The following is a 24538-nucleotide window of genomic DNA, read 5'->3' as shown; positions in this document are numbered from 1 at the left end:
TAGATTAGGGATTTATCAACTTGAAACTGGAAATATATATGTTTTATTTCTTTTATTCAAAAGGCCAAAGGGGGGCCCCGAGTGGCCGAGTGGTCTGAAGTGCTTTTTGTTACGGATCACTGCCATCTCACCTTGTCTGCGTGGGTTCGAGTCTAGGAATTGGCCAATGTGGGTATTTGAGAAAGCTTGCCAGTAGCTTCTCATGGGTCAGTGGTTCTTCCCTGGGTTTTCCCGGGTTCTTCCTCCACTATTAATACTGGCTGCCATGAGTAGCCTATTGAGTGCTGAAAAATGGTGTTAAACCCCACAATAACAACAACAACAAAAGATTATTGTCACTCTGACAGAAGTTAAACAATTTTTACTCAACAACTCTAGTCCTACATCTACAGAGACCAAACTTTGTGGTTGGGTTTCACTTTGGTGAAAAGAAGAACCTTGATGAGTTCATGTTCAAAGGTCAGTGTCATCGTGACTGAAAGAAGAAAATTGGTTTCTGTACAATAACTCTAATTCTCTACCATTTACAGCTACCAATGAATGACTTGCACTTGGGGTAAGGAAGAACCCTATACATTTTGGGGTCAAAAGTTTGACCTTTAGATTAACTCCTCATGTTTATGCTAGGTGGCCATCAATGCCTTGGATATTTACGGGTCGAAAGTTTTGCTTGCAGCTTTGGATGATGTCTCTGAAGAATCCCTTGCAATTTATATTCAGTTTTGATCAGAGGATGTTTATTTTGATTGGTATAGAAAATCTGGTGTATATAACATTTGTTTTTCCTGGTGAGATTTATTCATTTTTATGCATTTTTTTGACAGGTCATTATTGTCCATGTAATACTAATTGGTAACATTTGATTTTTCAAAGGTGTAATTGTATTGTGTTGCGCTGAGAATCATTTGCATGTATTCAATAACCAGGTGCTGGACACCACAGGGATCACCTTTGCATGTGTATAAAAAGCATAATCTTTAGTTTTGCTAACTTCACACTGGACATTAATCTTTTCAGCAGAATTCTTGTCATGCTCCTACAGGGTAACATGGGTGAGGTTGAATGCTCAAGCATTACTTTTAATGTGTTCAGGTGATGTATTTGATAGAAAAGGAAAAAAAAAATTGTTTCATTCTCTATATTTTTCACATTACCCTCCCTCCATTCCCTGCAAGTATGAGAACCCTGTTATAGGTTTCAGTCATCCACTTTATCATGTTTACCAATTTCAACTTTTAGCCTGATTCCTGAGAAGCAATTCTAAATACATTGTTGTAAAACGGAGCATCATACAGCAGCAGCAGAAATTGTGATGACCTTCACCGTGTTTACTGGGGCCCTGAGTGGCTGAGTGGTCTAAAGTGCTCTCCTTTATGGATCACTGCCATCTCACCTCCATCTGCGTGTGTTTGATTCTCGTAATCGGCAAATGTGGGTATGTAAGAAGGCTTGCCAGTAGCTTCTCGTGGGTCGGTTGTTCTTTCCGTGGTTTTCCCGGCTTCTTCCTCCACCATTAATACTGGCGGCCATGTATAGCCTATCGTGTGCTGAAAAATGGCATTAAACCCTACAGCAACAGCAACACCATGTTTACTAAAAATATTGTAACATTGTTATTTCTTTTTTAAAGTTTATAAAACTATACATCTCTGAAAAGGTAATAAAATTAGCAGCAGAGTGATGTATGTTTTGTTATCATTTATCAATCTACATGCTCACAACTGTAATTTGAAATATGACTTGTAAGAAGAAAAAATCCATTAAAAAACTTACCATGATGTTTGTGATGATTCAAGTGAATTTTTTGTTCATGAAGATGAATGAAATGCTCCTTTAATTATGTGAATAAAATAAAGATATTTCTGTTTCTAGTATTTTGGTCAAAATTTGAAGTTCAAAAGTTATAATAATTTCACTAAAATTGGACAACAAAACACCTGGAACAATTTGTTTACTTTACATTCTAGAAAATGTACTTCAGCATGCAGTTTCTCATGAAAACTTGTCACAAATAAATCCTAGAAATCTTTCAGATAGAAAAAGATAATTAATCAGTACAATTTTTGTCCAAATTTTGAAGTCCACATCATCACTATGTCAGTAATAACAATATTACTTTAACGGTGAATAAAATTGTCCACATCACATTGCCGAGGTGATAAATCATCCCGGACCCAATCCTCTTGAAAGCCCTCAAAGTCAGCTTCATTCTCTGAATCACTATTGAAAAATGCATGAAGCCATGCATCATCTCTTTCATTACCTTGATTCAATTCTTACCAATCATTTAAGTCAATATTATCATTAGCAAGAACGTACTTCATTTTTAAAACTGCCAATTCTGCATCATTTGTTGTCTAAACATCAGCTTTTAAGCATTTATACACATAGTAATGTGTTTTCCCAGGCATTCGGTATGAACAGGGACAATGCATTCCCTGCAACCAAATTTTTTCACCCCTTTCTCCAAGTTGAGCAGCCAGTGAACATTCATGACAGGTTTTTTTTCTCTGTCAAACATTTTTTCAATGGTATGTTGCACTGTTCCTCTGGTAGGCTCTGGAATAAGTGTTGTAGCCTTTCCAGCTCTAGTGTCCAGATAGCTCTGAAATGTTGGCCACATACATGTACTTTTGACTTTCTCTGGATTTGTGTCCAGTGCAATCACATACACATTGCATGCTGAAGCTTCCATTATGTAAAAGAAAATTTGACGTCACCATTTATTTAACCGGTGATGAAGAAGATAGTACCCAACCATCTGGTCACAGAGATCTACTCCCTTCATGTTTTGCTGGTAATCCAATAGCATTTTGGGAACTTCAATTCAACCTGTTGCTGAACAGCCATACCAGAACATCTGTTTTACAAAGTCACATGATGATGGGTCATGAAAATTTGACACAAACAGCTTTTGTATCTTGCAAAACACAAAATGTAAGTTCATCCTTCTGTGCGACTTTGTATTCATGTTTCTTCAGTTTCAGCTGTTTTGGCAGCAACTCTTTTGGCAACCCCTTCCTGTTCTTATGGACCATTCCATGGGCCATCACCCTTCTAGTCGGCAAGTCTCTGAATAAATCTGTGCTTGTGTAAAAATAGACTCAGATTTTTTCCAAACATGTGTGAGCACAGATCCATTACCACTCTGTAAGCCAGACCCTTTTCTTGCCCATCATCTTTGCCTGTGTATACCTGGAATCTGTGAATGTATCCAGTTGAGCTGTCGGCCATATTCCAGTTTCATCCCCCATTTTGTTGGCTTTGCTGGGAGATGCTGTCTAAAAGAGAGTCTTCCTTTGAATTTTATCATGTTTTCATCAGTAGTTGCATCTGTTTAGGGTATGAAATTTGATGAAAATCTCAGTTCTAAATATTCCAGGTACCATCTAATTTTCTTTAATTTATCTGGTCTTCCCTCAGGCTGTGGCTCTGCAGCTTGTCATGGAGATGCAAGTACCTCCAGATCAGATCAAATCTGTCACGAGACATGATTTTATTGAAGGATGTGACAAATATATACCTATTTTATCACCAATAATTATGTCTTGATGGAAGATGAATTATTCCCATGGCAAAACATAAGCCTATAAAGGCCTTCATTATTGGAACATCAACTGGCATCCATCTTGGTGACTTTGGTTGGGGGGATTTTTTTCTACACTCCTGTTCAGCATAATGGTTTGTTTCATGAACAAGTTTTTTCCAGATTAAATCATCCCAAAGTAACTCAAAGTAATATTGTGCATTGGCTTCTTCTGGGTGTTGAACAGTTGCCCCTTCTTTCAATTTAAATCATGGCTGTAACCGAGATGAAAAATCATCCTGGACCCAATCCTCTTGTTTGCCCCCCAAGTCAGCTTCATTCTCCGAATCACTGTCAGAAAGTGCATGAAGCCATGCATCATCACTTTCATCAACTTGATTCAATTCTAACCCATCATTCAAGTCAATATTATCATCAGAATCATCCAAATCATCACCTTCATTGTCTCTACCCTCGCTTTCAACATCCATGTTTACATCTGAGTTGTCGTCGATCATTTTATTGATAGATTTTCAAGCCAACAATTTCTTTTCCAACCATGTTTTTTTTTAAATTTTTACTCCGTATACATGCTTTAACCATTTCCTGTGTTGGTGAAGAAGTACACAAATATTTGTGATGTATAAGACATGTTTCTAGAGACACTACACACATACTTTGTAGAGTACGACTGTAGTCATATTCAGGATAAAATGGATACTACGACCACAGGCATATTCAGGATAGAATGAGGTATTCTGACCGTAGTCGTATTCAGGATAAAATGGGCTAGTAATCATCTGGGATATGGGTGGCCACCTAGCTGGAACAAGGGGAATTAATGTATAAGAGCTACTTCCCTTATTCGATAAGCTATATTAACCGAAAGATGGTTTTGGTCTTTCAGGGAGGGCTGGATTTGAAGGTAGCAGAGAGTAATTTCCTAATGTTAATGTCATTGGGTAAATACTTTTAGAGAAAACAATTTACAAAAAAGTGGATTACTTGTGATTGGTAAGGCAGAAGTCTATTTATATCTGTGTTGAAAGGTAAAAGGTCAAAGTCACTGCCTACAAGAGGAGAAATAGTTTATGCACAAAAAAATTATGTTTATCAACTATGCACCTTCACAAGAGTTTGTGGATGACTTAACAAGTTCGATAAATTAAGAAGCTTATTGATTTTGGTGTTAATGTAACTGAAGGAAGAAAAATATATTTTTGCATCATAGTTTTAGTTCTAGACAACATACCCAGACCAGAGTTTGTTGGGGCTTCCACATAAGTTATCAAAAGGTCTGCTGATTTTGGAGTCAAACAGTCAAAGGTCAGGGCCATTGCAACTCAAAGAATAAAGGAGTTTGCAGAATTAGTTTTGTTCATGAAGACATTTCTTGACCAAAATTTTGTTGTGTGTTTCTTTGGATGGCTTACAGATAGATTATAAAAAACTTGTTGATTTGGGGTTGGAAAGTTAGAGGTATTGGTCATTGTAAAGAATGTTAAGAATATAATGGAGTTTGCACATTAAGTTTAGTTCAGGGTCATAGTCATTCAGACCCATTGGTCAGTAATTTCTAGTCAACAGTAATATCATTGTGCCAACATATGAAGCTGTTAAACATAGGTGGTAGGCATATAATGTGATGTTCATAGTACTTTTTTTTGTGTAAGTGTCCATACCATGAAATTTCATTGATATATGTTTTTCACACAAGCTGAATCGAGTTAGAATCATGATAGGTAGTTCTTTTAAGGGTTTCAAAGTCAGATATTGAAGTTTTTGTTTGAACTTATTTTTTTGTTTTCCATATTCATTGTTGCTATAAATCAATATAGCATCATTTATGTTTAAAAGTACAACCCACACAAACTTTAGCACAGGAATTACCTGCCTCTGATATGTATGTCATACCACTGGATCAGAGAACTTGCTAATGCACACAGATCATAGTGCAGTTTCTGTTGTTGCTCACAATTGGTGTCCAAATTCATAATTTTTACTTCAGTAGCCATCAGCTCATTCTGTATTTTTCTTCATTCTTTTTCATTGTCGCCTATATTTTGGTCTTTTTTTTCTGCAATTTAAGCAGGAGATAAAATAAAAATGTTTCTGGAGCCAGAGATAATCAACTTTAGTGGACAATGCTTACTTGATTCATGTACAGTCAGTTAAAACTCATTACCCAATATTTTCAGGGTCCTGGATGAAATATCTCGAATGAAAAGAACTTCACCTCGGGTTACAAAGCAGGTGAGTGAATCTTGCCATTATTACAGGGTTTGTATGCACCTTGAATATCCTTGGATTTTGAAATCACTTTTCATATCCTTGAATATTCTTGCATTTTGACCAGATGTGAACTGTGTCCTTGAATATACTTGAATTTTGGGAAAATGGGAACAAAGTAAAATATCTGATCCATATGTTTATGTATTTGTATTGTTGTATTGTTGTTATTGGCTTTTAAAGTTTGTAGTGGACATTGAGTGAATGTGTCACCTACTAATTGTATGCAAGTAGCTTCGTTTATCCAACATCCTGTGGAACGTGCATTCAGGGAGTACCTTGTTATTTACTTCATGAGGGGTGTACCCTCTGACCATTTACATAGCTGTTTAGAGAAGGTCAACAAGTAAGACAAAGTGATTGATAAATCATGAGCGTCACTATAAACAGGGCTTTTGTTGCTTCAATGAAACATGGCTTGAATGGAAGGAATATTGAGATTGGCTTTCAAAAACTGAAAAAAGGATTAACAAAGCATACTGCTTTCCATGTAAAAAGGCCATTGATAGTTTGGCAGTGGGAGAGTCTGCACTGACCAGCCGTGCAAATGGAAGTAATCATTTGGCGTTAATAAAATCAAATTGTCATGCTGTTGCAATTAGAGACTATTGGACACATCCAGAATCCATTATGGGAAGGCTTGGTACTGATGCTGTTCCAAAATGTGGACCCCCAACTCACATTGGCCTGAATTTGACCAATCTGAGTATGTTCGAACAAATGCATCAGATGTTCTTAAGGCAGAAATTTTTTGGACTCAGAAACTTATCACAAGCCATTTCAGTTTTCATTCCTTTGAAGACATTTCAGAAATTTTTAAGATTATGTTTCCTGACAGTGCCATTGCTGAGCAGTATGCATGTGGAGAACTGAAGTCTGCATATTTTGCCACCTTTGGTATAGCACATATATCTGCTCTTCCTTTGTTTTATGTTTGTTTTGCTTTTATATGTGTTTCAGTGTTGGTTATAAACCATATCAGTTTGGATTGCAATACTTGTATATTTTTTTATTTGTATTTCCACGGAATTGCTAATGGCAAACGCAGCTTGCTTTGCAGTATTTATTTCATCTTATTCTTAACATATTTTAGAGGCATTCTAACTTATTTCTTGATTCTTTCTTACTCCTTGAGAATCTGGTTTCTGTCCTTGAATTGTCATTTAATTTTTTTCACATAAACCTGTATGAGTCCTGTTATTATTAAAGTCTCAAACATTACTCATGTCTGCTTGTACACATACAGTAAAAGCCCATTGATCCAGACAAATGTTTCATATAGATACTGTAGCATCATTATGAACAGCTAAACAAAGATTCCATTTCATTTGCAAGGCATTGATTGGGAGGACTAAAGACTTTTTTCATGACGTGGTTGAATGAAAGCACTTTTGAAGATTATACCTATGTACAAAGTTTATTAGCTTGAATAAAATAGTGAATTGGTGTTTTTAAAATACATGTAATACAAAAACTGTCATTTTGCTGTGCATTCCAGAATGCAACTCTCATCCATGCTCATAAACCCAACTGCCCATTATATAGAATGTTCTAGAATTCTCTGCAGTGATTGCAAAATGACACAAAGTCCTGCAGATAGTGATTTACTCAAACAGGCAAGTCTGTGGTAGCAATCAGTATACACATACTGTCAGCCAGGAAAATGAAAGTATGCAATTATGCTATCTCTGCTGTCTATTGATTTTCATTGCAGATTATTATAATATGGTATATGTACATCAATTATTTTTGCTAGCAGAAAGAAAATATATAGTTGATTTGAGTTGTGACAAAACTTTATTCACAAAGTATACTGAAGGAATTTATATAAATTTCAAACAGTGCCATAAATCTTCCAAAAGAATTGAATATCAAAAATGTGACAGACAAATTGAGATCATTGCATCATACAGCACAAAAGATGCATGAATTCACCAAGCAAATCTAGAACACATTGACAAGTTGGTGAATCTGGGAGTGACCTTAGAAATGGAACAAAACAAACTCGGGTAGATTGTTGAGCAAACAGAACTAAAATGAATCTGCAGAATATCATATATGAAAGAGTACACCCTCAAAGGAAACAAGAACTTGCCCACTGTCTGAATGGAGTATGACTCATATCCATTGTTACGAGTCTATGCCCTCAAAATAAGTTAAAGAAAAGAGTGGAGAGCAACAAGCTTTGTAAAATTCAACAAATAATTTTTTTCCCTAGAATACAAAAGTGAAAATAAAATAAGAACTTATGGTGTTGCAAAAAATCCCAAAATAATCCTAGAATTACAGACACAAATCTTAATAATTTAAAGTTCTGAATTAACTTTAGTTGAAATCCAAGCTAAGTCCAATGTGGAAGTGTTGATGTGTCTTTGGTGGCTTGTAAAGTATTGATGTGCCAAGTATTTTGTAGACTCGCAATAATAGTCAGAAAATATACTGCACAACAATGATTCAACTTGATTCTGCCAGATGTTATCGCAAGAATGAATAATCTTTCCAGTACAAGATTATATAGTCCTCTACTTGACCTCAGGTTGCAAATAAAATTTTCTAAAAAATACCTTTACCTAATGGAAAATAACCTTCCAGAAAGTTCTTAATGTTTTCAAAATAAAATTGAAAGTCTGTTAACTAAAATTATAATATATAACCTTGACACTGTCAGGTACAACTGGTAAATTGGGAATCCTAATTACCTAGACCCAGACCCAGATAAACATATTTACTTCTATTAATAATGATCCTGATAATAAACTGATACACATAAATAATGTTTTACCTATGTAATAGTTGATTACAGAGTAAAATAAAATAATATAATTAAAGAAAATAATTCAGGCAGTAGAAACTAAACTTGATTTTGGATAGGGGTTAAGTCCAACATTCATTGTTACATTACAATAATAAATCTTTCAAAAAATATCTGGCAAATAATGTAAATGAAATACACATAATACCTGCCAGAGACTGCCAATCAGTTAACAATAGAATTGCAAGTACAAGACACATCTAGGTTCTCCCTCCATGCAAGTCAGTTTTAGAAGTGGAGGGAAAACTGGTATGTGATAACAATGCCAGTTATGATGCAGTATCCTAGTGGAATTTATTAACGGTATCATGGCATTGTTCAGCAGTGCACTTTACTCCATAATGCAAAGGAAATTAAATAAGTTCTGGAGATGTGGCCATGACAATTCTCAGTCTTGCTCTATATAGCAAGGATTACACAAGAACAGCCCAACCATGATGTTTGTCAATTATGTAGATGATCATGCAGATCAGAGGCCCGATATAATTAGATGGCCTTGAAATGCAGCTGTAGAAAATTTACCCTTTCCTAATCCCGATTTCAGTCTTGTTGTTCTAGGGTTTAACGCCATTTTTCAGCACAAGATAGGCTATACATGGCGGCCAGTATTAATGGTGGAGGAAGAACCCTGGAAAACCCAGGTAAGAACCACCGACCCACGAGAAGCTACTGGCAGGCTTTCCCACCTACCCACGCTAGCCGATTTTGGACTCGAACCCATGCAGACAGAGGTGAGATGGCAGTGATCTGGAACGTTGAGCGCTTTAGACCACTTGGCCACTCAGGGCCCCGATTTCAGTCTTGAATTTGTACAGTGTTGATCACTACTCAGTGGAGCTTAATTGAGATTTTCATGCACAATCCCCCCTCATTCACATCTTGGTTTTGCAGAGATGTTCACAAGGTGATGTTTGGAGCTAAACACGGTCACTTTGTTTTATAAAAAAAAACTCCAGTGATGCAGTTGCTGCTGCTGGCAAAGTTGTACCAGATACATTAACATTGTGGATGCTAACCCCCCTTGACTGAGTACAGAACCACATTTGTTATTGTTTATGTGGATGGAAACCACTTCAGCATTGTCATTGGTCATACATGCCACAACAACCAACTTGTGGGAAAGTTTACTTGGTGAAGAAGAATTCAGCATGGCCTTATTGCACCAAAACACGTTTTTGTGGTGTTTCAACTCGCAAATCAAGACAGTGACTGGGGACAGAGTGAAATGGTATCTGAATACAAAGAAGTGGCTGAGGTCTCTTTCTGGTTAAAAGGTCATCAGGAATCCTCTAAAGAAATTCAGCTTAGCTATGCAGAGTCACTCCATATTGCATGAACATATCACAGTCTGTGGTTGTACATGGACCTGCATCAAAACTTTGACATGGGTCTGCAGAATTCTCAACAAGACTTTCATACATTATATAGGGAATGGAATCGGACCATGGTGATGAAGTTGTGGAACTTACCATAGATGAAGTGCTGGACCAGCTGGCAGCAAATGTTAACATTGATAAAAAATTTGCTCCATTTCTCAAGGAATATCTACATCAAAATGGCATTACCAAACACTCATATGATCTGTCATATAATTGTATTAAGGGTCAGTAGAAATTGTGATTTGGAACACCCTGATATACTACTACCAACATTAGGCCAGCATGGAATCATCTCACGTGAAAACGCTCAGATATTAACTGCAGCAGTAGATGAAAAACCTCTCCAGGATTGTTTCTACAATGATGATGAAGCATTCACCATTGTATCCACCCCAGTTGTTTTTCCTGTTATTTATTTTAAGCCAACAACGACTCTGTTATCTGCAAGAGACAAACCTGGTTCACTGAAATTCATCAAAGATGCACTTGTTTGGGACAAAGATGATCATTAGATACAAGAGGTGCTGGTGTAATTGGTGTGTTCACTAGTGAACAGGGTGCTAAATAAGTAGATCACACTCTCACAAGAAATGTAAATATTCCAGAGGCTGATATTTTCTATAATTGTATGTCAGTTGTACCAGTAAAACAGTATAGTTTGTTAGAAGTTCATGTGTGTATTGCACCTGTGCATGATGATGAAACTGGACAAACTCTGCCTGTCATACGATTGTACAATGCGATTGTATCATTAATAGAAGAGCTATGATAGACTTTTAATCCTACCAATGTGACAAAATAATCGAAGCAGAACAAAAGTTGTAAAATGAAATTATCAAGGGAACCATGCTGATCATAAAATAACAAAGCAAGTGTTTTATTGTTGATGCTATTTGTGGTCTTGCTGTGGCAGGAGCTGTTGGTCTTTGTTGGTCACGACAAGATCAACCATTGTAGGTGTAATAATTGGTATTGTTGTCAGCTATATTGATACTAACTGGTATCTCTGGCGGTGTGAGCATGCAGCCACACAGTAGTCTCAATATGATGAATAAACTGTATGCAGTAGCAATTGAGGATAAAATAATCAGTGTAGCCGAGTTTGAGACTGACAGCAGAAATGGAAAATCACCGACATTTGTGACACAAATAAGAAACAGCATGGATTTACAAATAGAAAAAGTGAAATAAAAAAAAAATCTTCCATGCCGCATGCATATATTGATTGCTACCATAGACTTACCTGTCCGAGTACATTACTCTCTGTGGGACTTTTTGTCATTTCTACAATGACTGCAGAGTAGTACAAAACAGGGGCTGTTTGTCCCACTGGCCCACTTTGCTGGCATTTCCATCTGGATGACACTCTACCTGCCATGGCTGAATCTCTTAAGTCACATGTCTGTTGGCCTCTGTGAAGTCAAACTTAAAAGTGAATAAGAGACACTGCTACCATAGAGACTAATGGTCAGGAAGGGTAGAGACCATCAGTGGAAAGGCCACAAAGTGGGCCAGTGGGGCAAACCTGGCAGTTTTGTACTACTTGAGATTTAAGATTAATTCCCTTTGTTCATCAGTTGTGGGAATTTAATAATTATTGGCACCTGTAGGCAGTTCCCTTAATTGTTTTGTTCTATAATTCTGGAAATTTAATTTAATTATAAGTACTCAGTAGCACTTTATTTTCATGGGTTTCAAGCTTCCTGGTTAGAGTAAAGAAAAATATATATTCATGGGTTTGAGTAAAAAATATGTACGTATGGGTTCGAATAAAAAATACATATTCACGGGTTTTATTTTTAAAAAAATGGATTTCTGGGTTTGAATGAAAAAATACATATTTGTGTTGGGTAAAAATACATATTCATGGGTTTGAGTAAGAAATATATATGTCTGGGTTTGAGTGAAAAAATACGTATTTATGTTGAGTAAAAATACATATTCATGGGTTTGAGTAAGAAATACATATTTCTGGGTTTGAGTAAAAAATATATATTTGTGTTGAGTAAAAATACATATTCATGGGTTTGAATAAAAAATAGATATTCATGGGTTTGATTAAAAAAATACATATTCATGGGTTTGGGTAAGAAATACGTATTTCTGGGTTTTAGTTTAAAAAAATTACATATTTGTGTTGAGTAAAAATACATATTGATGGGTTTGAGTAAAAAAAATTACATATTTCTGTTGAGTAGAAATACATATTCATGGGTCTAAGTAAAAAATACATATTTCTGGGTTCAAGTAAAAAAAATACATAGACATAATTTCATGGATCTATCAATGTTCATTGAGTGTTCTCAAAGACTGCTATCAAAACACAAAGCCTGCCAAGCACTAAAACAAAACCATGACAACAGAGGTACTTTTTCAGAACTTATTTAACAACAAAGCTTCCATCTTTTTTATAAAACTGATTTCAAAAGGTCTTTGGCTAAGTGGTTAAAGAACAGGAAAACGGAAGTCAAATATCTTAATATTGTGAGCCTGTCTCTGTTTGTTAACTGGATTATAATACATGTACAATGTGAACCTTGTACATGAGATGATGCCCTGATCCTAAAATGTCCTCTGTTTGTCAACTGGATTATAATACATGTACAATGTGAACCTTGTACATGAGATGATGCCCTGATCCTAAAATGTCCTCTGTTTGTCATCTGGATTATAATACATGTACAATGTGATCCTTGTACATGAGATGCTGCCCTGATCCTAAAATGTCCTCTGTTTGTTAACTGGATTATAATACATATACAATGTGATCCTTGTACATGAGATGATGCCCTGATCCTAAAATGTTCTCTGTTTGTTAACTGGATTATAATACATGTACAATGTGATCCTTGTACATGAGATGATGCCCTGATCCTAAAATGTCCTCTGTTTGTCAACTGGATTATAATACATGTACAGTGTGATCCTTGTACATGAGATGCTGCCCTGATCCTAAAATGTCCTCTGTTTGTCAACTGGATTATAATACATGTACAATGTGATCCTTGTACATGAGATGCTGCCCTGATCCTAAAATGTCCTCTGTTTGTCAACTGGATATAATACATGTACAATGTGATCCTTGTACATGAGATGATGCCCTGATCCTAAAATGTCTCTGTTTGTTAACTGGATTATAATACATGTACAATGTGATCCTTGTACATGAGATGATGCCCATATTGTGAATGGAAGTTGATAGGGCTCTTTGATGGTTTCAGAGCACAATGTAGTGAGTGTCTCATTTAAAAGAAAATGGCATCATGTTTTTGCCAGTTGCATGCATGGATAAGTTGCAGACCTTGAATTTATGTGTTGACAGATTCTACAAAGAGGAACTTGAATCAAATTCTAGAAGGAGGATTTCAGATCAAGCTTTCATGAGTGGTATTCATACTAGGTGATTGCTCAGTCAAATGAGCCAGAGGACAGTGGAGTTTTACTGACAGAAACTATCCCCTTTGATCTGAAAACATCTGTTCTTAAGCCAATTAACACCAAGTGGATTAGATGCAATAAAGTGTCACTTAAGCCAATTAACACCAAGTGGATTAGATGCAAGAAAGTGTCATTTAAGCCAATTAACACCAAGTGGATTAGATGCAATAAAGTGTCACTTAAGCGAATTAACACCAAATGGATTAGATCACTTAAGACAAATGTAGTTTAAATGGGCATTGAAAAAGTGGGTCTGATCTGCTAATTGTGTATTTAGCAGTTAGTCATATGCACAAGGTTAACACCAAAAATGCAATGAAAACTTTTTTGAAATTGAAAATGACTCATGTTGGACTCACACATAGCAATTGCTTTGACGTTTATCTTTTCAGTACTGTGCAGAACTGTGGCAGACAGTAGATTATATGGTACTTTCATAATCATATATTATGCTTGATATTTTTATGGATAAAAAGCAAATAACATTAATTCAGGAATGCTTGTGCTTATGGAGGTGCGAACTGTAACTCATGCTTTTTTAAATTAGGTTTGATGCTTTTATGTTTCTCCAGTGTTTCCAAATTTCATTGTTTCACTAAGTTTTATGAAGATAACTGTTCTATTCATGTTGCCTATCATGGACCACTATTGCCTATTATGGACCACTATTGTATATTATGGACTACCATTGTATATTATGGACTACCATTGTACGTTATGGACTACCACTGTACGTTATGGACTACCACTGTACGTTATAGGGCTCATTCACACAAATAAATCTTTATCATATGATTAAACTTCAAAAAGCATGCAAGCATGAAGCTAGAATTAAACTTGATCCAGTAATAACATCTGCTGATATATTTCAGTCTTTAACACATTAACCCCTGTAGGTTTTGTCATTTTTGCCTGAAATTCGAGTAGAAACACATTTTGAAAGCTGTTTCTGAACAGATCTGAAAACACCAAATCCCAGATGATCTTTCAATAACATACTGCCAAGCTGTGTTAGAAACATCATTTTTCATTGGCTATTTGACTGGCGCATGGGCAGAAGGGTAAAAGTTGGAGTTCTTTTTTTTGCTAAATGGAGCCATTATTTTTGTATCAAGACCACTCTTTATTCCAAATGCCCATCTTATCCTACTTTTTGCAAAGGTTCATCTGTCTGTTTGCAGTTCATACCGGTTTGCCTTAGATCTGAGACCAAAAAGTCTAAAATCCAGACACAAAATTGGATTCCGACCACGGGTGAATTTTGGGTAGAAAACAATCAGGTCCAAAAAATGAGGTTTTTCCATCTGTATTTTGTAGTGCAACTAGATTTTCCAGATTATTTGGTATCATTGTAGAGCTACATCTGTCTACCTTTCTATAATACCACCCACTTTAGTGTATCATGCATGACCATGATGCTACAGAGCTCGGCAGTAGGCTACTACCTCCTGCCACGTTAACTTGTCGCTAGGGGTTAATGTGTTAAACTGGCTGCCTTTTGACAAAACAATCTCATATTACAGATGTATTTTGGTCTGTAAAGTCCTTAATAATTTAATACCTTTGTACATGAATGATTTGCTTGTCTAAATGCTGCCTCCATGTGTTCTTTTTGATTACTTCACACCTATCCTTAGTACTACCAAAACCCATGCATTGATTACTTCACACCTATCCTTAGTACTACCAAAACCCATGCATTGATTACTTCACACCTATCCTTAGTACTACCAAAACCCATGCATTGATTACTTCACACCTATCCTTAGTACTACCAAAACCCATGCATTGAAAAAGTCATTTACGCATATAGGACCTATTGTGCATTTGATCTAAAAGCAGTTTGACAATCTTACTGTGATCAAATCAGGATATTTCTTCTACCTAAACACATGATATCTGTCACTAAATAGTCCAGCAGTTTTTCCTTTGTTCTTATGCATATGCATGAATAAGCTACAAACAAGTTACAAAGATATACATATATGCATTTCAGTGAAATATTTGTGTGACATCAACCCATATTTAATACTTTAATTTTTTCTTTCATAAATATTAGGTACATATATAAAATTTTGTATGCCCTGAGGACCTCATCTGAGATTGGCTAAAGGTTTAGCTACACTAGTTGTAAATAAGACATTGTTATTATTATTATTATTATTACACTGTATTATTATTATTATTTGTATCCTGAAACAAAGCATTATTATTAATATTAATATTATTATTATTATTATTATTATTATCATTTGTTTTGGGCACGTTGCATTTAATACTATAACTTAAGCTCTTGAAAATCTAACAAGAAGACAAAGGTGACACAACTCACCATCCATGCCTGGAATGTTTGCACACAAATGGACAGTATATCATCAGATATATCAGAGAGAGCTTTAATACGTAGAAAATTAGCCGGATTCAACATCCAAAATGGCAGCCCAGAATGAAACTTGCCTTTTTCTGGAAGTGGCAGAGGTAAAGAAGAGTGATGTGTGTTGGGTTTGCCGTCACATCACCACTAGTCAACAAGAACAGAAATCTCCCAGAGAGTAGAAATGATAGATTAATGGAGATGGAATATGTGACTGTCATCAGCACCTATGAATCCACCATAACCAACCCAGATGAGATCAAGGACAAATTTTTATGAATACCTGGAATTTCTTATTGCTGAAGTAGTGAGGCAGACAAGCTCATTATCCTTGGTGATTTCAGTGCTAGAATTGGCACAGATCACCACATATTGGCCGGTATCATTGGCAGAAATGGCTTGGCAGATGCAACAACAGAATCTTCCTACTGAGGCAATGCACTGAACAGGACCTCCTGATCACCAAGTCTTCCACCTGCCAAACTGCAACAAGATGTCTTGGATGCACACCCACTCCAAGCACTGGCATCTCATTGATAATGTCATCACCAGGAGAAGAGACGGGTAGGATGTCTGAGTCAGGAAGTCCTTGAGAAGTGCAGAATGCTGGATTTACCATAGGTTCCTAGTCTCCAAGTTCATTATCAGGATTCAGCCTAGCAGACAACCGAAAGGCAAAAAGTGCAAAAGCTGGTATCTCTAAATTGAAACAGGATAATGTAAACAGGTATTTGTCAAAGAATTATGCAGTCAGTTAGAGCAAATAGATGCAAACTCCAAGAAGGCAGAGGAAAACTGTACATCCTTCACAGATTCTGTGTGTTCAGCTGTGTCCCTTTGTCCTACCAGACATAAACATCCAGATTAGTTTGATCAGAACAATGCTGCCATACAGAGACTTCATTTACCAAATGTCTGTCTAGAAGACAGCACTTCATCATCTAAGAAGGTATGGTTCAATAAAACCAAGAGGACTGTCCAGTGCAAGACTCATGGCAGAGCAGCAAGTTAGACAATATTCAGTCCAACACATATTATGACTTAAACTATGCCACAGCAAAGAAGTGAAATCAACAATTTGTGTAAAATTCAACAAATAATTTATTCCAATAATAAAAAATGAAATTCCAAATAATCTTAAATGTCCTGTGACAGGTTCAGAAGTGTATAATGTTCTGAATGGATTCCAGTAGTTGTTTGTGTCCTGATATACCAGAAGTGCAATCCAGAATGTCAGTGAATGAATTCACACTAATTCCAAAATAATGTGTTAATCCAGTCACTGAGCACTTAGAAATTCCAGTGAATGAGTCAGATAACTAATTCTAATAGAAGTATATCTAAATATACTTGCTAACCCTGATCATTGATTCCCAAAGTCCAATATGAAACAGAAATAAATTATTTGTCTATCAAGTCCCCTTTACAAATTTCACCTCACCAATGATGTAATAAATTTCTGACAGAAACCCCCCCACTAACTCATTTAAAAAAAGGTTAGGCCTTATCTTAAATTGAAATTAAGGTAAACATATTGTTTACTACTTACAATCATGACAAAAGTCCGGCAGGCAAAAACTCTAACCCTCAGTTACAGACTAAAATTAAGATATAAATAACACATGAACTGCTGTAATGTTTTGAAGACAGTATACAAGCCTCAGTTGCCAGGAACATATTTGATACCGAAATCTGATAATACCACATTGCTCACTGATAAAGAAATGATACTACAAAGATGGTCAGATCTGGGGATGATTAGGATAGAATCCTTTGCCCATTCAGGCCACCTACCATATTTACTGTATATATTGGGACATGATAACAAAATTATTTATTTTCCTGTCCCAGAACTTACGGTGAAACTTTTTTCACCTAGGTCATATGGCCCAAGACTTATAAACAAAATAAATTTGTATTGAACTTGTACCCTCTGCAAGTGCATTTTGCAATAAAGTAGATAAACAGAATGCTGAGTTGATAATAAAAAGAAAGAGTGTACCTTGTATTGTTATCATTTGTTCCTTTTTATTATCATGAGCATTAAAGAATAAAATATATCCATGAACTCTGTATATGTAGCATGAATCGCTTATGTCTGATAAAACAACTTGTTGTTCATTGACATGAACACTGAGAAACAGTTCATGTTTGGTTGTCCTCAAAGGTTTGAATATGTTATTCGACTGAAAACATGTTCCAACAAAATCGCAAACGAGAGGGAAATAATCAAATAATATCTTGAAGACAACTGCCGTTTATGCATGACACGGTGTCGGGTCCAAATAACCAAGATTGAATTATATCCAGATCAACTGTATGACAGTATCCTGCAAAAAAAATATCAGTATTTGAAAATACATTCACTTGAGTGCAAGTGACAATCTTTTCGCTAGCATGGATTACAGAAAGTATCATTAAAGCATGTTATTGCTGTGTATATTATTTACCCACAGACATCAATGCCCGTTTGTATTAATTATAACTATGGATGCCAAGCACATAGAAGCCTGGGTGGAGAATAAACACAACTGGCAGTGAGCAGTAAACCCATTCTCTGAACTTAGTGAAAGAACATCAAAGACAAAGGTTATTTTTATTAGAAAGTGAGCCGACCATGGAAGCTGACTTGGGATACTTTAAAGCCGGTTTATCTTTTCTTAAATAATATCAATGCAAAGGTTATTTTATTGCAAAGCAAGCTGACCTCAGAAGCCAACATTGGGTTCTTTTAAGTGTGACGATCTTTTTTGTGTTGAATATACAGAGACAGACAAGATATGGAAGTAACTTTGGTGCCTTTTAACTGGTATTCACAGGAATTTTGAAAATCAATTGAAACAACGGAACAAATTATAATGTGACACAATAGTGCTTCATGCAAGGACTTTGATGACCCAGCCTGGCCCAGAAGATTTGGAGAAAATAAAATCATTTGATGAATACGTAAAGACCAGAAGAGAAGCAGATGATTCTGCAGACGAGAGGGAAATAATCAGCTGATATCTAGAAGACAACTGCCATTCGTGCATGACACAATGTTAAGTGTAAAATAACCAAGATTGAATTATATCCAGGTCAACTATATGACAGTATCTCACAAATAAAAATATTATTTGAAAACACATTCACTTGAGTGCAGGGGCCCCGAGTGGCCGAGTGGTCTAAAGTGCTCATCATTACGGATCACTGCCATCTCACCTCTGTCTGTGTGGGTTCAAGTCTCCGATTCAGCCAGTGTGGGTATGTGAGAAAGCTTCCCTGTAGCGTCTCGTGGGTTGGTGGTTCTTTCCGGGATTTTCACGGGTTCTTCCTCCACCATTAATACTGGCTGCCATGTATAGCCTATTGTGTGCTGAAAAATGGCGTTAAACCCTACAACAACAACAACACTTGAGTGCAAGTGACAATCTTTTTGCTAGCACTGATTACAAAAGTATCATTAAAGCAAGTTATTGCTTTGTATACTATTTACCTGATGCCATCAATGCCTGTTTGTATTAATTATAACTACAGCTGCCAAGCACATAAAGCCCGGGTGGTGAATAAACACAACTGGCAGCGAGCAGTAAACTCATTCTCTGAACTTATGGAAAGGACATCAGAGACAAAGGTTATTCTTATTACAAAACAAGCTGGCCATGGAAGCTGACTTCAGACTCTTTTAAGTGTGCTGATTTTTTAATTTTTTAAATACATTTTGAATATACTAAGTTGGCTGAGATATGGAAGCTAACTTTTCACTGGTATTCATGGGAATTTTTAAAATAAATTGAACAATGGAACAGTTTTTAAAGTGACACAGTATAGTGCTTCGTGCACAGACATCGATGACCGAGTGTCACCCAGAAGATTTGAAGAAAATAAATCATTTGATGAATTCATGAAGGCCAGAAGAGAAGCAGATGATTTTGTCAACAATAGGATGATTAACATGGATGAAATTCTAGTGTACTTTGATCTCATTCCTGGACAGACTGACAATAACATGGGGGTCAGAAGTGTGTGAATTAGCACGACTGGTGCAGATTTGAAAAAAATCAGACTTTAGTTCTTGCAATTTCCACTTCAGGTGATGTGTTGCCTCTAATGATAATTTTTCACTGTATTACAAAGTTAAAAAAAAAATTACCCAGGCACTGAATGAATGGATTATATGTATGCAGGAAAAGGGTTGTGTTAATGAGATAATGCTGCAGTGGATTAAAAAGTTTAATCTCAGGCAGACAGTTTTAAAGTTTTTAAAATAAAATTTCAGTTGGAGTGTATTTTTCAACTTGCAATTTTTGAATGAGTTAAAGGTGTCCCACAACTCGAAAAAAAACGATTTGTCCCATAACATATGGTGCATAAAAGAATTACTTATAAAATTAATTTATGGTATCCCAACATACACCACTCCCTCAATAACTCGCGCACATCGAGGTCCAGAAACATCGACCGCACTATAAGTGAGGCGCGAGTTATCGAGGGACCTATAAAATAAGTCCAAAACCAATAAAGTGATTGACGACATAACGGAGAAATAAGGGGAGGGGGTAGGCAGATTATACTGTTGAATACTCACTTTATAATTGTTCTGAGATTAACTGTTAATAAATATCTCTTCATAACGGTGTACATTATTATTTCCTCATAGGACAACATTAATTTCAGGATAAATTACAGTATACTGAGGCGATCATCGAAAACATTATTCCACGTGGTTTCCGTTCGCTTAACATGTGTACCACTTCACACATTGTGTACTACGTCACTAATTTTTATGTTGAATTGGATACATTCTAGTTATATTGTTTGATCCAAATTAGACGTTTTTTTATATACAAAAGATCGACTCTTTTCAAGAAACAGTGTTGATTGGACGACAGATAGATAGATAGATAGATTTGAATGCGATAGGAGTAAAATGGAAAACAAAAAAAAACAAGGGTTAATCAGTATTAACATATTTAATTGTCTACAAATTTAAAACAACGTAAATTAGAACAAGTTAATACTTGCCGTTTGTGCCATGCTTGACAAATATCAATTCACTTTTTGAAAAAATCAGTTATTTTTGTGTGTGTGAGTTACTCCTTGGTTTCTCTGCCACCGAGCAAAATCCCTCAGATTTCTCAACTGCATGAGCGTTACGTAGTCAATATTTTGGGTCTCCAGCCACCTTATGGCAATATCAAAATATTTGATTGCTTCCTGTGCAGAGGGGTGGGGGGTGCAACATCTGCATCTGCATCACTTTCAACACTTGTGTTATTCCAGTTAGAATCGTCTTCTGCTGCAAATTTGTTCGCTATAGAAATAATTATAGTTTCATCTGACATGTATTCGGCTGTGAGGCAATCATTGTCAGCACAAATCCACTCCTCCATATCATCAAGAGAAACGCCCATCTCAGGACCATGAGTCTGTACGAATTTCTCCCAAACAGCCTCGGCATTAATGACATCAGTTTCACTGAAACATTCGAAGTCACTATCATCGTCGTTGTCTCTGTTACTGTTTTGCTTTACGTCAAAGGCAGCTCCAAGACCCTTAATCCAGCACCCGAGGTCTCTTGTAATCGATTTTTTTTTAAAATGCAACAAACACTTCCCCAAGTCGTTGAACAAAACAAAGCTGGCATGTACATGTAATTAGGTTCTCATAGAAGCACTCACGGGTTTCAATGTGACAGTCGATTGATTCTTTTCATGTTTTCAATGAACAGAATATGTTGTGATTATAATGTTTACACTGAAACGGAATTAAAGGATTAGAGCGTGACTTTCACACAGGAAGACGTTTAGTTGGTGTTTATTTCATTCTCTGTTGCCACCTATTAGCATTTACCAAGTTTTCATTGATCGCTATTTCACCAGACTGCTTATTTACAGTATACTGACAACTATTTATCATAAAAACTTACATAATATATGATATCTTTAAACAGAGGTCTCGCTAGGATTTTAAAACTGGGTCTTTCTGCCTCTGAATTCAATCAATAAATATCAGTACATTTTCTCACTCTGCTGCCAGTCAAAGCCTTTGAACTTGCCGCCTAGCTGTTGCATCATGTCCTTTTTTTTTTAATGTACTCTTAAAAAATGGCAACAGTACATCAAAGTCTTTCAGTCACTGAATTCTGTCATTGTAAATATCAGCACAGTTAACTGATCAACACATTTTCCCACAAAGCAGGTGGCTGAAACAGGACCGGCCAATCTTTGAATTTTCCCGCGCACCTATTCCATGCGTACAGAGGACTCCCGCCTCAGTGATTTTCTGCATCCCAGATCAAAAATTGGCATCCAAATACGCGTAATTAAGCGTTTTCGAGATCTCTGAAATTAATTCTTCTTTAGAACTTGCAAATTTCAAAATATGGATTATATTTTTACGGGTATTAATCACCATTTTCGATGATAAAACGAGCAATGTATCAAGGTTTAATTTATCAATTCTTATCGTAATTTTTTCATGTTCAGCATATTTTAAAGATATTTTAAATACATTTTCTCTGGAAAAAATTGGGAGCCAAGACGGACATCGCGTTATAAGTGGGATCACGAGTTATCCGGGTGCGAGTTATCAAGGGAGCGGTGTATACAGTAAATATGGTAGGTTCTATTTGGCCTCTTTAAAGTGAGAAGGAAGGGTAGAAAATGGCTTTTCCTGGATTTCATGTACTATCAAAAGATTTGTTTTGGGTCCCTCACTGAGAGAGACCTTTCATTCATGAGAATAACAACCCTTGAAATAATGTCTGTCACTACCTCTTGGGCCTGTCATAATCATTTGTCATTGGAGGACATTATGAAGGCTGCCTTTTGGCAATCATCTATGACTTCCTCCTTTTACCTTCAGTACAAATGAGAACCAAGGTATTTTTTCTCTGGGTACCATAGTTGCAGCAGAAAAATTGACCAGACTGCTGCTATCTAGCAGCAATTGACACTTTTCCTTAAGGAGAGTAACTGTGTTCTAAGTGAGGTCATCAGCCCCCCTTCTAACTTGCTACACAATAATGACAGGTAAAACAAAATACTGATATTAGAACATAGTTGGGGGGGGGGCAGGTAAAAATCTAATTATGTAATAATTACCTGTCACTTTTTGTTATATGCCCTCCTCCCACCCATGCTGATGTCATTCATTAGTCAAAATCCTAGAAGAGAATAAGGAGACTATGATGTATGAGCTGATGAAATGGACTCGATCAATGTAATATTATAAGAACTTTCTATAAAACAGAAGGATGGTACATCTGGCATGCATAAGCATTTGTCCATTGCAGAAAGGGTATGCCACAAAATAGTGACAGGTTAGAATTACATAATTAAAAAATAGTTTTACTCCTCCCAGCCAAATGTACATTTTTTGGTATTATGTAGACTGTGTTAATAAAGTTAGTTTATTACAGTGTTATCTTTGTGTCATATCTTTTGTATACTTGTGCCAAGTGTGAGTGTGCTATATTTAGAAAAATGTACATTCAATATCATATATACTGAAAAGAGCACATTATAGCAAAAGCAAATTATCATGGGGAATAAATATTAAATAGACTTTAATTCTGTAAGCACCATATCTGTCCTATCTCAATAGAACTGTACTTTTATCGTGATAAATGTAAGGCAGTTGATTTGGGAATTTACAGTGAACAGAAATAAGCACCCTGCCTGAAGAGCAGTTTCACAAAAGTACTGAAACAAGTTCTTGAAATTGAAAGTAAAAATAGAAAGTGAAAGTAGACACTTCAAATGCAGGCATATATTGGTGGTAAATGTACATATATGATGTACTGTGTAGCCCTTGAACAACCAACACAGATCTGGGTTTTCTCTGCTCACAGTTGAGTGCATGTCATGTACTGTTAAATGAGGTAAGTCTCATATCAAAACTAACCTTTTACCACAAAACCTAGGGAAAGCAAGAAAATAATGTACAAAACCTGAGAACTAAATTCCATGAAAGGTTTTTAAATGTCACTGTATCCCAGCTTTATGTATTACATATTGCATTACTAAGCAGAGTTCAATAAAAGTATTGATGCATGTTCTTGAGAAACTGAAAATTGAAGTTGAAAATCAGAGTAAGAAATAAAATTGAAACTAGAAGTTCCTTATATATTGGTATAATGTATTTATAGAATAAACTCTGTAGACCCTGAACAGCTCATACAGATCTGGGTCTTCTCTGCTCACAGTTGGTATGTGCATTTTGTTTCCTTTCAAAGCAGAAATTATTACAATATATGTAACCCACAATAGTCTTATTAATTTAATTAACTTTATCTTAAATATTTGTTTAGTGCTCACTTTTGAAAAAGTTTTTTATATTGATGGTAATTATATTTATTGAATTGCATGTGAAAAAATGTTAGTGAGACATGACTGTCACAGTGTAAAAGGGACATAGCTGTCACAATGTCACAGAGAGACATAGGTGTCACAATATCTATCCATCCATCTGGTGATAGTCACCAGACCTTTACTGACAAACGCATCAGAGGAAAATAAATATACTTAGAAATTGACAGCCAAGGTGCTCAAAGGTCAAGGTCACAAGGAGTAAAAGTTTATTTGTGTTACATTTCATTTATCTGTCTTTACTCTCAGTGATTGCTATGCATGAATTGATATTAAACAAAGGAAGGTGATTTCCATGGGATATTAATATTGATCCTGGTGTGGAGGTCAGAAGGTCCAAGCTCAAAAGTAACAGTAGTCAGTTTTGTA

At 36.0% G+C, this 24538-nt stretch overlaps 1 protein-coding gene across 9 annotated transcripts in view; it reads left to right on the top strand.

The window, feature by feature from the left end:
• The window catches only part of LOC149785854 (uncharacterized), a 305885-nt gene that overhangs the window by 67203 nt on the left and 214144 nt on the right, over positions 1 to 24538 (top strand). For all 9 annotated transcript variants that reach the window (XR_016425467.1, XM_089979816.1, XM_089979814.1 and 6 more), the window contains one exon: positions 5725 to 5779. Coding sequence is in view for 8 of the 9 variants with exons in the window: in XM_089979816.1 (XP_089835942.1) it covers positions 5725 to 5779 (55 nt within the window). In the remaining variant the exon portion in view is untranslated. The remainder of the gene's footprint in view (positions 1 to 5724; positions 5780 to 24538) is intronic.

Source organism: Sinohyriopsis cumingii, chromosome 13 (assembly GCF_028554795.1).
Source record: "Sinohyriopsis cumingii isolate HCF-2022 chromosome 13, ASM2855479v2, whole genome shotgun sequence".
NCBI classification, from domain to species: domain Eukaryota; kingdom Metazoa; phylum Mollusca; class Bivalvia; order Unionida; family Unionidae; genus Sinohyriopsis; species Sinohyriopsis cumingii.
The sequence above is the reverse complement of the archived record's forward strand: the minus strand, read 5'-3'. Positions and strand labels throughout refer to the sequence as shown.